Genomic DNA, 15,964 nt, shown 5'->3' with positions numbered 1-15,964 from the left:
ACAAGACAAAAACCCCCACCTGAGGAGAGAGTCTCCATATAAGAGACAAGGGTTTGTATCTTCAAAGGAACATTTTGCAAATGTCTGGATAATCTGCATTTTCCTAAATATAAAACCTGAAGTCTTCAATCATAATACCTTCTCTAACCATACCTGTATTTATCCCTTTCTGTCAAGGAAAAGTTGGGTTGACCGTCAGGGGAGTGGGGATTTCCCCCATCGCCTCATCTACCCACAGATAGTGAACTACCTTGTTACCAAGCTCCAATGACCACACCAATTTTTGCTGAAGGTGTACAACCTTGTTCTATTTTTAAACTGGATCCAGCTGCTCTCTGAGATTTCCTCCATATGTAAAAACCTCAGGTTTGTAAGTTATGAAAAATACAAATTTATTAAAAATTTGTCATTTTCATATATCTATGGAAAATGCAAATTATTTTTAAATTGCCATATCCTGCAAAGTACCCATCATCTAACCACTAAGAAATATTTACTTTATCTAACAAAACATATAAGTTCACAGTACATACTGACACCTCATCAGCTCCCCATGGTTGCACCCCTCTCTTTACACCCAAGTTCTTTTACCTTATGAAATTTTTTCTTAATTTTTCAATGTTTTACATCTAAAAAAATATTTGTTTCAACAATATGTCATTCTCCTAACAAAAAGCTCAAGAGAAACAACAATGCAATGGTTGCTTTCTCATTCATAACAGTATATCCAACTGTTGAATCATGGATGACCTTCCTTACACAAAACTTCCACAACATTGTCTGCTTCATACTCTTACACAATACAATCATCAGAAGTGTGATGAATCCCCTTACAACAAAATGTCCCATTCACCTCTTATCTTGTGACTCTTGTGCTTCCTTGATATTACAGCACTTCCCTTCCATTTAACAATCTAAACCATTCATATAACTATCTAACCATCTCTAGGTCTTCCTATCTTCCTCCTCCTATTGCATCCAAATTATACAGTCTTTTCACCAAACTACTGTCCTCAATTTTTTTCAAAATGACTTGACCATTTCAAAACACACTGTTCCATCCTTTCACCAGAACATGTTTCCCTTTATGGCTCACTGACTTTCCCCCTAATGGCAAGTTTCTAAATTCCCTTATCTGCTCTTGCTTTCCCTGACATCTATACAAATTGCATAAACCACAAGACACACAAAAATATATTTAAAGCAGAAGGAAATATAAATATGTTAAAAACACTCTTCAGGAAACTTGACATACTAACCTGTTCATTCTCTTCTCCATATCTTGTATCAATAACAATCTTCATAACGTCACTTACAGTTTGCTCAGATTCTCTCCCTTTGAGTTTGTCATCTTTATTGTCTCTGAGTAGTTCACAGATCTGTTTATAGCCAACTTCTTGCATCTGCAGGAGAAGGGAGCCACTCACTTTGCAATTTGTTAAGCTTTTGTCCTCAGAGTTATGATTGGTCTTTTCTTGGAGTAATGGTCCAATTCTCTTATTAGAGAGAAGGCTTGGTAAAGTCTCAGAAGAAGTGAAGGACAAGAGAAGTGACTGTCTGAATGACTCTGGTTGAGGAGCAGGACACTGGATTTTCTGGTGATTTCGCAGGCAACTTGCAGTAGCCTGTGGTTTGTGGCATATGCAACATATGTAGACAACTTTGTGTTTCAGCATATGTTTTTTAAGAGTTCCAGGATTGGGCATCTCAGCCTCACAAATTTCACATCTGATAAAGACTTCTGGGACAATTGGAGCATGGCTGGCAAGATGCCGGTTGGCAGATGACCTCTCGCCGAACAACTTGCTACATACTGGGCACTGAAAAAAGACATTCTTTGAATTGCAGTCTTGATTCTTCTTCCTCAAACACCATAGGTATTTTGTGCCCTCTTCATTGGAATGGTAAAGATAAATGTGACTTCTAAGAGAATTAGAAGTGCTGTATGGCCTCTGGCACAACCGACAAATGTACCTATTAGGATTGTGTGTTTCTAAGTGATCTCTAAAATGAGCTTTGATGCGGGCCCTGAAATCACATTTGTTACAGGCATAGAGGTTCTGGGTGTGATTACGATAGTGAGAATATAAGGCACCCACATTTGTCGTGGCAAAGTCACAATCAGGACAAGTAAATGCCTTCCTAGCCATGTGTTTGGCACAGTGTCTGCGACAAGCCATTAGACTTCGGAAGAGAACTTTACACTCTCTACACATATACATCTCTCCACTTGGAGATCCAACATTTCTGTCATTGTGGCACAGTTTATCGATGATAGTGTCAACAAAACTCAAATCAATCTGAGCAATCCATTTGTGAAGTCGCTCCTGTTGCTGAGCATTAGAGAAAATGGGTAATGTTGGAATAGAATTCAGGATGGGAGGATTTGCTCCGCTACTGACACCAGAAGATTGGGAAGCCACGTAAGCACCTGAAGACTGATGAGGGCCCAATGCTTTGTATTCTGTGCAGTTGCTGGACATAGGATTAATGATACCTTTATTAGCCTCACTGCCATTATCTTCACTGTTGGGGAAAGGCCTGAAAAAAAAAGAGGCTATATTAAAGATAACAAAAAACAAAGTTCTCCCATGAATATATTCAGTGATTTAGTTTAATTTGATATATGAAGTTTGGTCTGATGACCTGGCATTAAAACCATTGCACTATTCAGTATCATGATGAGAATGGTTTAATACAGTAGTAAAACAATGATAAAACAACTACTGATAATCTATTGACAAATAAATATGGTTAAATACCACATAAGCTGTTAATATCTTTTACAAAACCCTATGGCAATATTGACATAAATGTCATAATTTAAGACCTCTTCTACAGAACCTGAAATATGATGCCTTCTCTCATCTACATAATTAGGAAAGTCCACCACTAACTGGTGGCCCATAACCCTAAGCGTGAACTTATGGGGATCTACAGCTAAAGAGCAATAGAATATCTTATAAATCTCCATGCAGCATTATTACTGAACTGTTCAGCCTGAATGCTCAGTTCAAATTCTTAACTCTTACAGGGATTAACCTAAACATTTGTCCTTATAGTGTGCATATTGTATATAATTAGAGTATCTTATCTAAATAATGGACAAATACAAAATGTTGAAGGATCTGACAAAGTTTCTTTCCAAGACCTTTGTTTACGATTGTTTATCCACTTTTGGTTGAAATTATGGGTCACATCCCATAAACCAAATAATGTATTGTGAAGTGTGATTTACAGTACCATACTGTACACTGTTGCAAAATAAATGACTGGCAAGAAAGCACCCAGACTAAAGTACCCTGAGACAGAGGCAGAGAGGGCTGTAGTGTTGGGGAAGAAAGGAAGGGAGGTGAAAGGAAAGGCATGTTAACATGGAATAACTTGCACACATACACCAAGATCAGTAATGCTTGATGGAGTTATCCATTCATTCATTCTCCTCCACTCACACTTCCAGCTTTATGAGAGATTTACAGGAGTGAACACATTTGTGCAGTACACCCAACTTACATGAGATAGCCAATTTTAATAGCCACTGCTTAATCTGACTTCAATAAAAGAATTTCCTCAAGTCTCATACAAAAGATTCCTATTTACCACCACATGCCAATGTGAAGTGGAGCTTTTTACATGGATTTTCACAATACCGTAAACTCCCTGTATTCACGTTCTCATGATTCGCGGACTCACCTATTCACAGATTTCTATACGGAACATATATACACATTATTCGTGGAAAATTCGCCCATTCACCGTATTTTTCACTGAGAAATATTCACTAATTACTGAATTTTCATATTTTCATGACTAAATGCACTTTTTGTGATAAAACTATTAAAATACTCAGGTATAAGCTTTTTTAGGTTTTTTTTGTGTTTGATCTATCAAAAGTTCCAAGTGATTTTAGAGGGGTTTTAAGTATTCATGGATTTTAGCTATTCGTGGGGGGAGGGGTGCAGTATGCATCGCCCGCGAATACTGGGGGTTTACTGTACCCCCTTTGTTAACCACAACACACATTTTATCATAACTTATACACAGGCTTCAGACTTTCAGTTCAACCATTCTTACCATCCATGTAAATATGTGACCCACAAAAGTAAAAGAAAATACAGTACAGTACTGAATAAGTTAATCAATCTCTATATACAACTGGAAGACCCTACAGTATATGAATGAAGCTAAAAAATCTGAGCACTTGTATTGCAGGAGACTTCTTGAGAATATGCTTGAAATAAATAAACATGCAGTTTTTACAAACTTAATGTAAGGGCAGCAATCTAAAAATTTAAAATGTGTAAATAGAGATTTGCAGCAATTTCTTGGTAACAATTTATAAAATTCTAATCACTCAAATTTCAACAAAGCATATTTAAAATAAAAGCTTTCCAAGGCATGGGTGACAAGATTCCACTAAACAATACTAAATTACATCTTGGTCATTCCAGTGCAAACAGTGCTAAACTACAGTACATCTTGGTTATTCCACTACAAACAATACTAAACTACATCTTTGTTATTCCACTACAAATAATACTAAATTACATCTTAGTTAACACAGATTCTTTTTAAGTACAGTACTTACATGGGCTTTTTATCCATAACATCCACCTTAGGAGGTCTCCCTCGTTTTATGCGCTCAACATCCCTACTCTTAATCTTCACTTTTGGTTTGTATCGTTTACTGGCTTTCCACTCTTCTCCCAAGTCATATTCTAAGAAAGAAGAACTAAAATTCTCTAAATTTTCATCAAAAATGCAATATTCTCCTGTCCCACCTTCAACACCCGGCAAAGAAAGTTTGTCATTCACCTCTGCTGTATGAAGATTTTCCTTCCAAATGTGACATTTGTGCTTGTCAAACTGTCTGTGTTTTGGAAATGATTTCTGACAGTTCATACAAATAATATTATCACCATCCTTTGTAAAACTTCGGGCTTCACCTGAACGAAAACTACAATCCTCATCCACAGCCAACCGATCCTCTTTCCGAGGTCGACCCACTTTCTTTCTAGTCACTCTTTTTGGCTCATATTTTGATAAAAGATCTTGGTTTGGGTGATTTTCGTCCATTTCCAGGATGCATTTATCATCCAGTTCCTCTGAATTCAACTTGCCACCAGTTGAGGTGTCACTAGACAATATTATCTGACCGGTATCACTGGCATTAACATCACTCTCTGAGTTCGATAACGAGCTAAACTCTGCAATGCAACGATTTACATCAACCAGATCCTCAGGATGGGTGTGTGATATGTGGTTTAATATCTCTAACTGTGAAGAGGCAAACTTCTTGCAGTGGTGGCAAACATAGATGCGACTGCTCTGTCCATTTGCAGATCCCTGACAACCTGCATTATTGAAAAGTTAAAATTTATCATATATAAAACATGAATAAATATTCATATGAATATCACTTGACATACAATGGATGACTTTTATTTTTTATAGCTCTTCATTTGTCTCATTTCTAGAAGACACTAATTAAAAATAATCTGTTATTCATGTCTTCAAAAGATTATGCCACAATGAATATTCTAAACTTTATCAGCGAAGATTATCTGTTGCATTGTAATGCAATCCAAGTCCAAGAATATTACCTGAAGCCTGTGACTTCAGGTATTATTCCTTCTGTGTGTTACATCTTTCCAAAACCTATTGGTACCAACCATCCACTGTATTTTCCTTAATATTACCCCCTTACATAGAATGTGCTTTTAACACCATTATTCCAAAAGCTCCTTTTTAGTAAATCTAATACTATGGCAATTTTGAATGGATATCTATAGCAAAGTCCACCGCTTTAAGCAGTTAAGCCCCGCCCACTGCTTACGTCATGACCATCCCTTGAAGCTGATTGGTTGGCAATAGTTTGGAAAAGTTGGTTAATCTGTGGTTCTTTTCATCTTCACTAATATTGCAATGGTTGTTGTACCGAACAAAAATATGTTCTGCAGATTATCAAAAGGAAACATTATATTGTCCCCTGAAATAAAATTGTAATACAGTACACATCTCAATAAAGATGGTAAAAAAAAAGGAAAATATGAACGAAGTCAGGAGTGTTGTGTGATGCTGCAGTGTTGTGTTTCGTAAATGAAGTTCACCTGAATACAGAGGTGACACATGACACAGGGATTGTCTGCGTTCGAATCAGTGCACTCGAATCACCGGACAATGATAATTGCCGTCTTATATTGTCAAGCGTCTTTGCCATTCTAAACTTGAACACAAAGACTTTCTCAGAGCTATGCAGACTGGTATTTCATATTGAATTCAGGAAATTTTACTACATTTTAACAGTCATAAAATCGATTTCATTGCAATCGTTTACACATTCTGAGGGATGACAAGCAGTGACTGCACTCTACAAAACCACAATATGCCTATGTTTAACTTAAGGTTACAGTATGATAAGCTATACGAGTCATATTGGATATAATTTGCTGAGAATTTTCTTAAGGACATTATCTCCTTTCGAAATAACAGGATCATAAAAATGGACGTAGACCTATATTGTCCTATGTCTTTTTGTCGGTTTACACAGCTTACGGTGTTAGGCTTATCTTATACTCAGCCGTTTTATTGTGGTTATTCTTCTTTTTGTTTTTATTGTTATGGTGCTTGTAGTTTTGTGTTTTCGAAAACTTTTCATATGGTGACCTAACATTGCAGAATAACCATAGACCTATTCATAAAATACTGATGTAAAGAATTATCTAACTGCTCTTGTTAATTGGAATTTAGTCATTTGTTTTAATATAAAAGTAATTGAGATCTTTATGAATATAGTCTACGCTAGAATATTCTCCTATCAACAAAGAGAGAGAGAGAGAGAGAGAGAGAGAGAGAGAGAGAGAGAGAGAGAGAGAGAGAGAGAGAGAGAGAGAGAGAGAGAGAGAGAGAGAGCTTACTGACTCTTATGTATCCTTTTGACAGACTGGTTTGGATCATCTCATACATAACTTTTTCAGCTATCATTTATTTTTTTCTTATTTCGTTAAGTATCTTATGATGCTTTCCTACCATAGCCTTCATTTTCACAGAAATGCTACAGAAGCCTTATATTTACTATCACAGTAATATAATTGATTATCCCTTTTGTAAATGTATTTTCAATATAGTTCACCGAGAGCAGTTTGATAGTTGTGTGTACGGTTGAGACAGTCCTATGATTGATCTGTGTGTGCCATCGGTTGCATGCCCATAAGTTTTACTTTTAGTCTTTGTGGTATAAGTGGCGTTACAGTTACTATGGCCATCCATGCATGTATGTGCATGTGCACTTGCTTAAATGTGAGCATTCCACTTTATATTATACATTTTCTATCAAGGTATCGTGAAGTTCAAACTACTTTATTAATTAAAAGTTACTCTATTTCCAACAGATAGGGGAAGAAAACTATTTGCGAAGAAATTGACGTGTAGGCCCATGCTCTGTCATTCTCTCAAACTATAAGAATTTACTGTGTGGTCCTATGACCTGTCATTGCCTCAATACATAAGAAATTGACGTCTAGGTCTATGACCTGTCATTGCATCAAAATACTGTATAAGAATTTGATGTGCAGTCCTATGACCTGCCATTGCCTCAAAATATAAGAAACTGACATGTAGGCCTAATCTTTTCAATGATATTAACATATGACATGGCTGCATAAGTCTATGCTTCAATTCAATTAATGTGGTCTATGTGGGATCGCTTATGTAGGCCAACACCAATTTAAAAGAAAAAAAAAGCAAGATACTTGTGTATTTAGGCTCTGCATGATAAAAAAAAAAAAAAAGATGCCCAGACTAAATGATCTAAGATCTTCCTAATGATATACCGGTATAACTTAATATATCCTTTAACGGAGATATCAACTGCATACTTCACAACTCCGGGAACTCAAATCTGTGGTGTCATCATTCATGCACAAAGCTCAACATGATCGAACGGAGTCAAATCTGTATTGGTAATCATTTGGACTGTTAACTAGTGTGACGTCATTCCCCCTCGAGAGCTAGCTAACCACTGGCATTCAGTGGGCAGGGCTTAGCTGCAAAAAGCGGTGGACTCTGCTATAGTAATAAAATAACATATACAGGTTATGAATGTCAAAGGAAAAAAGTAATGAAATTAAGAAAATACCTTTTCATTCAATTTCCCAACAGAAATGAATTTATATACCATAGATACCAAAAGACCTAAACTTACCTCCTGCAATTAAAGTGAAGGAGTTGTCAGCATTTAGAATTAAGGTGTACAGCCCAGGTGCAGAGGCATAAGTCATATCAGTCACTTCACCACCATACAAGTTCATGAGATCCATTCCTTCATCACTAACCAAACCCGGTTCACAGTCAGTGCGCATCGTTAAACCTGGTCCCTCTCCTTCAGCCAAATTTGCATATCTACCTTCTTTGGAATCCTCTAACAGTATATCTTTTGGGCAGTCTCTTGCTCTAAATTTGACAACAATTTTCTCCTCAGTAACTTTGTTACTCTCCACCTGATGGTCAATTACATTATGTCTGCTGCTAATGACATTTCTTTCCACATTTTCAGATTCTTCATTCCCAACACTTTCTTCAACAACAAAATTGCTTCCCAGTTCCATACAACTTTTGGCTGTCAAAAGTTGGTCATTTTCTACACTATTATGTGGTTGACAAGAACTTTTTGAACTTTTTTTCACTTCCTGATTAGTTTTATCATAATCTTTCAATCCTCTAGTGCTTATTTTTTCTTCCTCTTTCACCTGTGCTTTTGCATCAACACACATGCCATTTGTTAAAGTCTTTGGAACAGCCCTAACACTGCAAATATCTGACAACATAGACTCAACGATCTTCCCATCACTAGAGATTTCAATGCACAAAACATCCATTAAGTTATCTTCTAATATGAGCTGTCCGAAAGGAATATCTTCATTATTACTTTCATAGATATGAATACAATTCTTGCCTGCCTGAAGAGGATGTGGCTTGCATTCCAGTGATACAGGGATAGATGTTTGATCTTTACCTTCTTGGTTTCCAGAATCCAAGGCTAAAGAGCCCTCCCCAAGCATCTGATGAGAGAGTCCTTTCTGAGATTCTTGTGATCTAGGAATCAGAGGCAGTGGATATGCTGAAGATGTAGGTTTACATCCAACTTTCAAACTGACCAAGGGATCCTCATTATTGATATTACAGTCAACATCCCCAGATGTGAATTTTGACAGTGTTGAAGACAATGAGTAAAACTCTTGTCCATTATTCTTTCCCCTAAAACCACTGTGCTTCAGCATGCCCTGTCCATTTACAACTCTTGGTTGCACTATTGGGAATGATCCTCCTATGGAACTATGGCGTTTGGCTGTTGAGTATGTAATGGAGTTTAATTTTTTACTTGGACTAATCACAGAAACGGACTGGAAACCTTTTGTCTGTGTTGGGAGTGTTTTTGAAGGACTGTTTTCTTCTGTGCACGGCAGTGATACTAATGGAGCTACTGGGCTGAAGATGGGAGCAGTGATTTGTGTTACATCTGCTGCTATGCTTTTGTCTTGAGCTGTGCTACAAGAAAGTGATGCAAACTGAGATTCTGAAACAGGAAAAAATACATTTACATTTAAAAAATGACATTTTCATAATAAAATTAAGTTTCATATGAACTTACCAAGTAATTACATAGCTAATGTTTCTACTCATGCAGCAGCCTTTTAAAAATTCGCAGTAGTGCTTCTACTGTTTTTGTGAAGGTGGCAGGCTTTGCCCACTATCAGAGCACCCAGGGAAAACAACCGACAGGTAAGCTCAATTTTGTTTGTGCCCTTATGTCCATAAGAGGGGGGAGGGTTGGCTCCAATTCTGTAATTACTTGCTAAGTATATATGAAACTTAATTTTCATATAAGTAACTTACCAGGTAATTACATAGCTGAATCCCACACTGAATGAAGGTGGGATATATGGACATATTCTACTCCAAAACATTAAAGCATGGTAATGACTTTGAAATAGAAAATATTGCCAGCATTGATACAATGCTTGTTGTTTTCCTACCTGGTAAGAGAGCAACTGCAGGTGAATACTGCCTCTGGTTGGTGTTCATCTTAACCTGTAGTGGCGTGGCAGTTGAGCCATGGGTCGCCTCTACTTAGGTGGGAGCTTTGCAGCGGAGGATAGGCCTGATGGCTAGCAAAGCATTTGAAAGTGCCCTTGCCCTGGCTGCAGTACCAAATTTAAAAACAACCAGACAATGCTATCACCTACTCTGAAGACACCACAACCCATCCACTAAGATAGGAGGGTTCTCCAGGAACATTGTACCCCCAGGCTCTCCAAAAACTAAAAAATCTTACACCAAGGCAAAAGTAGGAGAAAAAGAGTGCTTCCTATGAATCCTCACCCAGCACCATGCCAGACACCGATAAGTCCCAAGGTACTGCAATTATCAATCACTGTTTCCTCCTCTTTTAAACAGTGCGATGCAAAAATAGACCTGCACTTCCAGTAAGTGGACTGAAGAATGGAAGTTAGGGACATGTTGTGCCTGAAAGCCAAAGAGGTAGATACTGCTCTGACTTCATGAGCTTTCACTTTAAAAGTTGGCAACATGTCTTCCTGAATACATGAATGTGCCTCTGAAATCAAGTCCCTCAGGAAGAACGACAAGGCGTTCTTAGACAGAGGGCGAGAAGAGTTCTTAACCGAACACCAAAGGTTACTGGATGGACCTCTGATCTTCTCTGTCCTACTCAGATAGTACCTCACAGCTATGACCAGACAGAGTACTCTCTCTTCTTCCTTGGAGCCAAAGATGTCCATTAAATTCTTAATGGTGAAAAAACAAGGCCAGGGCTTGGATGGGTCCTCATTCTTGACCAAAAAACCTAAGGTAAAGGAGCAAACTTCATCCCCTGGGGAAAACATACCCTTTTATTGATGGCTTGAATTTCAATAATGTGTTTCGCAATAGCTAAGGCAAAGAGGAAGAGTGTGTTATGAGTGAGGTCCCTCAGAGAAGCGGAATGAAGGTGTTCAAAAGAAGGACCTGTCAGCCACTTCAAGACTACATCCAGGTTCCAAGAGACCAGATTGTCCTTCCTGTGTTTTGAAGTATCAAAGGACCTGACCAGGTCATTTGCTATCCGAGTTTGACGAAAGATCCAGGCCTCTATGTTTAAAAACTGAGCTAAGAATAGCTCGATACCCTTTAATGGAGGAGGAAGACAAATTCCTAGAATTCCTCAGACATAGGAGGAAATCAGCAATCTATGTTACAGATGTCTCAGAAAAAGAGACACTGTGGTTGTGGCATCATCGACGGAAAACTGCCCACTCGGTCTGGTAGACAAGGCTAGAAGTTCTTCTTCATCGTGCAATAGCCTCTGCAGCTCCCTTTGAAAAACCTTTTGCTCTGACAAGCTTGCAGACAGTCTGAAGCCTGTCAGGGCAACAGCTGACAACCCTTGGTGGTGTCTTCTGAAGTGGGGTTGTTTGAGTAAAGACAGTTTTTGGGGAGGGAGTCTTGGAAAACCTACAACTGAAGAAGACCTAGGAACCACTCCTTCAGGGGCCAAAACAGGGCTATAAGGATCATAGTGGTGTTGTGATGGGAATTTGTTTATCACCCCCCTGATCATGCTGAAGGGAGGAAAAGCGTATAGATCCAGATTGGACCAGTCTTGCAGCATAGTGTCTGTTGCCCATGCAAGAGGATCTGTGGCTGGAGAACAAAAGAGAGGAAGACGATGGTTCTTGGAGGTGGAAAACAGGTCTAAAGTTGGCTTGCCCCACAGTTTCCAAAGATCTAGACAGACCAGGGGATCCAAGGTCCATTCAGTGGGAAGGACCTGCTTCCGATGGCTCAGCTTGTCCGCCAAAACATTTAATTTCCCCTGGATAAACTGGGTGACCAGAGTCACTTGCTTTTGATCTGCCCACAGGAGTAGATCTCTTGCTGCCTGGCAGAGAGAAAAGGAATGAGTGCCACCTTGTTCCTGGATATATGCTGAGGCAGTGGTATTGTCCACATGGACTACCGTCTTGCTGCAGACCATGATCGAGAAACACTGAAGGCCTGGATGAACTGCGTTCAGTTCTCTGACATTTATATGTAGACTTTGTTGCTCTGGGGTCCATGTGCCGAATACTTCCTGACTCCCCAGTAGAGCTCCCCAGCCTAAGTCTGAGGCATCTGAATAAAAGTCTAGGTCAGGGCTCAGAGGTTGAAGGGACTTCCCTTCTGACAGTCTTTCTTCGGACAGCCACCATTGCAGGTCCACTTTGATCTCCAGGAAAAGCCTGAAAAGTCAGAGAGTTGAGAGTCAACCCCAAATAGAGGATCTCTTGGGACGGAGCCAACTGAGACTTCTATAGATTGATAAGAAGGTCCAGTTTCTTGGTAAGAAGCAAAACCTTGTGCAAGTCCTTCAAGCACTTTTCCTTTGACGGGTATCAAAGCAGCCAGTCGTCCAGATACAGACTTACATTGATCCCTATCAATTGGAGCCATTTTGAGAGAGGAGCAAGGACTTGAGTGAACATTTGAGGGACCGTCAAAAGGCCGAAGCAAACGGCCTGAAACTGATATGCTTTGTCCTGAAAGACGAACCTTAGATACTTCCTGTAGTCTGGATGGATTGGATACTTCCTGTAGTATGGATGGATTGGAATGTGGAAGTATGCGTCCTGCATGTCTAATGTTATCATCCACTCGCCCTGGTGAATGGATGAAAGGACTGAATGGTTCATCTCCATCTTGAATTTTGTCTTCCTGAAAAAATCATTGAGGGTGCTTACATCTAGGATAGGTCTCCAGGCCCCCAATGTTTTTGGAACCATGAAGAGATGGTTGTAAAAGCCCTATGTGATGGTGTTGCTGACTTTCTCTAAGGCCTTCTTTTGGAGGAGGGAGGACACTTCCTCCAAAAGGGCTGAATGCTTCTCTGAGCCTCTCGAGAAAGCCAACAATACTATGGGAGAAGTGACTAATGGTGGGCTCTCCAGGAAACGGGATGGCGTAGGCCTCCTTCAGAACCTTGATGATCCACGGCTCTACTCCTACGATCAGTCACTTTCCCAAGACTCCAGGAATCTGACTCCTACCGGCACATGAAGGACTTCGTTTTCACTGTTTAGGCACTCTTAGCTGAGCCCTTCTTAATGGACCTGGCCATGAAAAGTACAATGGAATGGGTCCTAAACTGAGATCTGGGTCTACCTCCATGAGAGGGCTGCTGCTGGAGGGGAGAGGCCATCTGGGGTGCAAAGGCAGGAGAATCCTTGGGATGCTTGGAGGATTGAGCCAAAAGAGTTTGCATTGATTTTTTCTGAAGGTCAGATGCAATTTCCTTAACTGTGTCCTAAGGGAAGAGGTGATGTTGGTCTAGAGGTGAAAATAACAGGGCTGATTTCTGTGTCTGTGTGACTCCCTTAGTAGTAAAGGTGCACCAGAGCTCTCTCTTCTTAAGTACTCCCAAGGTGAAAAGAGTCGAAAGCTCTAGAGAGCCATCTCTAATGGCCTTATCTGCACATAACAAGACTCCCAGCCAGTTTGAGGTGATGTCTCCTGATAATTCCTGGAAGTCCTCAATTTTCTTAGCCAGTGCTCCCACTCTCCAGTAAAGAAAGCTAAAAACTTCAAAAACCTTGAAAAGATCCTTAACAAGGTAATCTAGTTCCGCCTACAAAAACATTATCTTCGCTAATGAGAACGCAGAACATCGGGAAGAGTTGAAGAGGCCAGAGAAGTCCCCTTGGGAGGAGGCAGTGACTCCCAAAGAAGGAGCTTCCCCAGTGATGTACAATAAATACCTCCTACGAATAAGGCGAGAAGGAGAAAAGGAAAAAGATGCTTTTCCTTGCTCCCTTTTAGCTGAAAGCCAATCTCCCATCTCCTTGAGAGAATTCTTGGAGGACGAAGAAAGTACCATCTTGGGGAGTCTAGTTCTGTCGTCAGGTTGACCACTCATCAAAAAGGCCGAGGTAGGTAAAAATGGAGCAGCTGGGGCAAAAAAAAGTGGGGAAATTCAACAAGAGATACAGTACTATAGAAGAGCTGCATAGGAAGGAGGAACAGGTTCTTGATCGACCTACAATATTCTTCTTCTGAGGAGACTGGGGACAGGATAGCATTACAGGAAGTCTTGGAAGTGGGGGGAGCTTTCTTCAACAAGCTCATGATTTCAGCTAACCGTCACTTAATAGGAGACAACAACAGTTCATCTGGATCTGAAGGCAACAGAGACCGTGGTCTCTGAGAAGACTGAACAGGAGAAACACGTCTGGGAGCGGGCGCTTGACGCTCAGAGGCGGGTGTCGGATACTGAAGAGTTGGCCTGGGCGCTTGGGAGCTGGCGCTGGGTGCTCGGGAGCTGATGCTGGGTGCTCAGAAAGTGGTGCCGTGCGCTCAAGAAGATGAGCCAGAAGTTTGGTCACTGACGTTCGGCACCTATGAGTGGGTGCTGGGCGCTTGGGAGCCAGATGAGGGCGCTCTGGTGAGAAGGCCTCTGGAGTGTCCCATACCAGGACGGACGGAAGTGTCTACTGCATAACTACAAGAAGGCTGTGGACTGGTACTGGCCTTCCTATACTGCTTAAGTGGGAGTGGAGCCAAACGGCAAACCCACATCAGCTGAAGGGCACTTAAGCAAATGTGAAGAATCTAGGTATCGTTTCCGACACCTCTTGTCCACGCTGGAATTGTCAGAACTGGAAGACAACTGAGGCACCTCCAAAGAGACGCCTTTCCAACAGCTGTCTGTGAAACACCTGGGATCGTGTAACAGGCTCAAATGAGGGGACGACTATCCGTGGGCAAACCCCATTAGCCTCCCTTGGACTTCCGGAATGGTTTCTCCCTGGTTCAAGGGAGGATGACAGGGATCTTCATCTAGGAGAACCAACAGGACGGGTAGCCACTTCATCCACTTGCACTACACTGTCACTCATCACTTTTTCAGTGAACATTTTGTCCATAATCACTTTCAGTGATGCTCCCAATTCTGCCACTGTACTACTACAAGACCTATCTTCTTATCGAACCTAGATTCAAGACTGGCAATGGTATTAGGGTCTGAAGCAAGGGAGCCAGGCACAGGAATAGGTGGATGAATCGTAGGAGGGCCAGTATTAAGAGAAAAAGTGGGAATAGGAGTAGAAGGAAGAGCAGGACTAGCTACTAATCTACATTTAGGGGTAGTTTCTAGGCTAAGCGACCATCTCGTGTGTGCCCTGGGGTGAGCGGTAAGAGTGGAATAGCTTTCGATCTGATACTGACATGGACCCACACACCCTTTGCCCTTCTTGCAGGGGGCGTGTGTTCATGTACTTCACCGTGTTCTGAGCGTTGTTCCTGGTCTGCCAAGCAGTGGGTGAAGTTTGAGGGGAGGAGACAGTGCCAAAGGAAGCCCACCAAGGTGTCATCTGAGGGTTATACGCCCCCAATGACTCCCTTGGTGGTTGACCCATCAGGATTGTTTCTTCCTCTCAGCAAGCTTTCCCTTCTTGCTGCCTCTCCTTCCGATGAGGATTCCCCTTCGTATTCTTCATTCACTTCATCGGATGTTGAAGGCCATGAGGGAGCAGAGGATCAGGACATCCTCTCAGGGGCCTCTCCTTGCTCCTTGGGAGAATTTTTTCCCCTGGAGCAAGTAGAGGCTCCCTTCATTGACCTGACCTTGTCTGCAGGTTTGGCAGTAGAGACTTCTCTCAGTGGGCAGGCTCCAGACCTTACTTCTGCCTGGCATCACCCGGGGTCTACCTGGTGTCCCATCATTGGAGGGCCTGCTGTCCCATCTGTCTGGCGCCCCATTGGTCACCTGTGCCGCAGCTACTGCCAGTAAGTCTACAGTTACCATGACTTCCTTTGCTAAAATGCCGGTGACTGTCGCCTCGCACCTGGGTACCCAGGTAACAGCCGCACCTGCCACTCATCGCACTGTGCCACTGCTGCCTGGCTTCTTGGCCCCACTATCCCTGCCATGTCC

General features: G+C 41.1%; 1 protein-coding gene across 2 annotated transcripts in view; it reads right to left on the bottom strand.

The window, feature by feature from the left end:
• The window catches only part of LOC136827975 (uncharacterized), a 57,083-nt gene that overhangs the window by 11,010 nt on the left and 30,109 nt on the right, over positions 1-15,964 (bottom strand). For both annotated transcript variants that reach the window (XM_067085555.1, XM_067085556.1), the window contains exons 3-5: positions 8,204-9,574; positions 4,589-5,354; positions 1,260-2,541 (exon numbers count right to left, since the gene is read on the bottom strand). In XM_067085555.1, the coding sequence (XP_066941656.1) occupies positions 1,260-2,541; positions 4,589-5,354; positions 8,204-9,574 (3,419 nt within the window). The remainder of the gene's footprint in view (positions 1-1,259; positions 2,542-4,588; positions 5,355-8,203; positions 9,575-15,964) is intronic.

This window comes from Macrobrachium rosenbergii, chromosome 42, assembly GCF_040412425.1.
Source record: "Macrobrachium rosenbergii isolate ZJJX-2024 chromosome 42, ASM4041242v1, whole genome shotgun sequence".
NCBI lineage: Eukaryota > Metazoa > Arthropoda > Malacostraca > Decapoda > Palaemonidae > Macrobrachium > Macrobrachium rosenbergii.
Note: the sequence above shows the minus strand (reverse complement) of the source record. Positions and strands in the feature narration are given on the sequence as shown.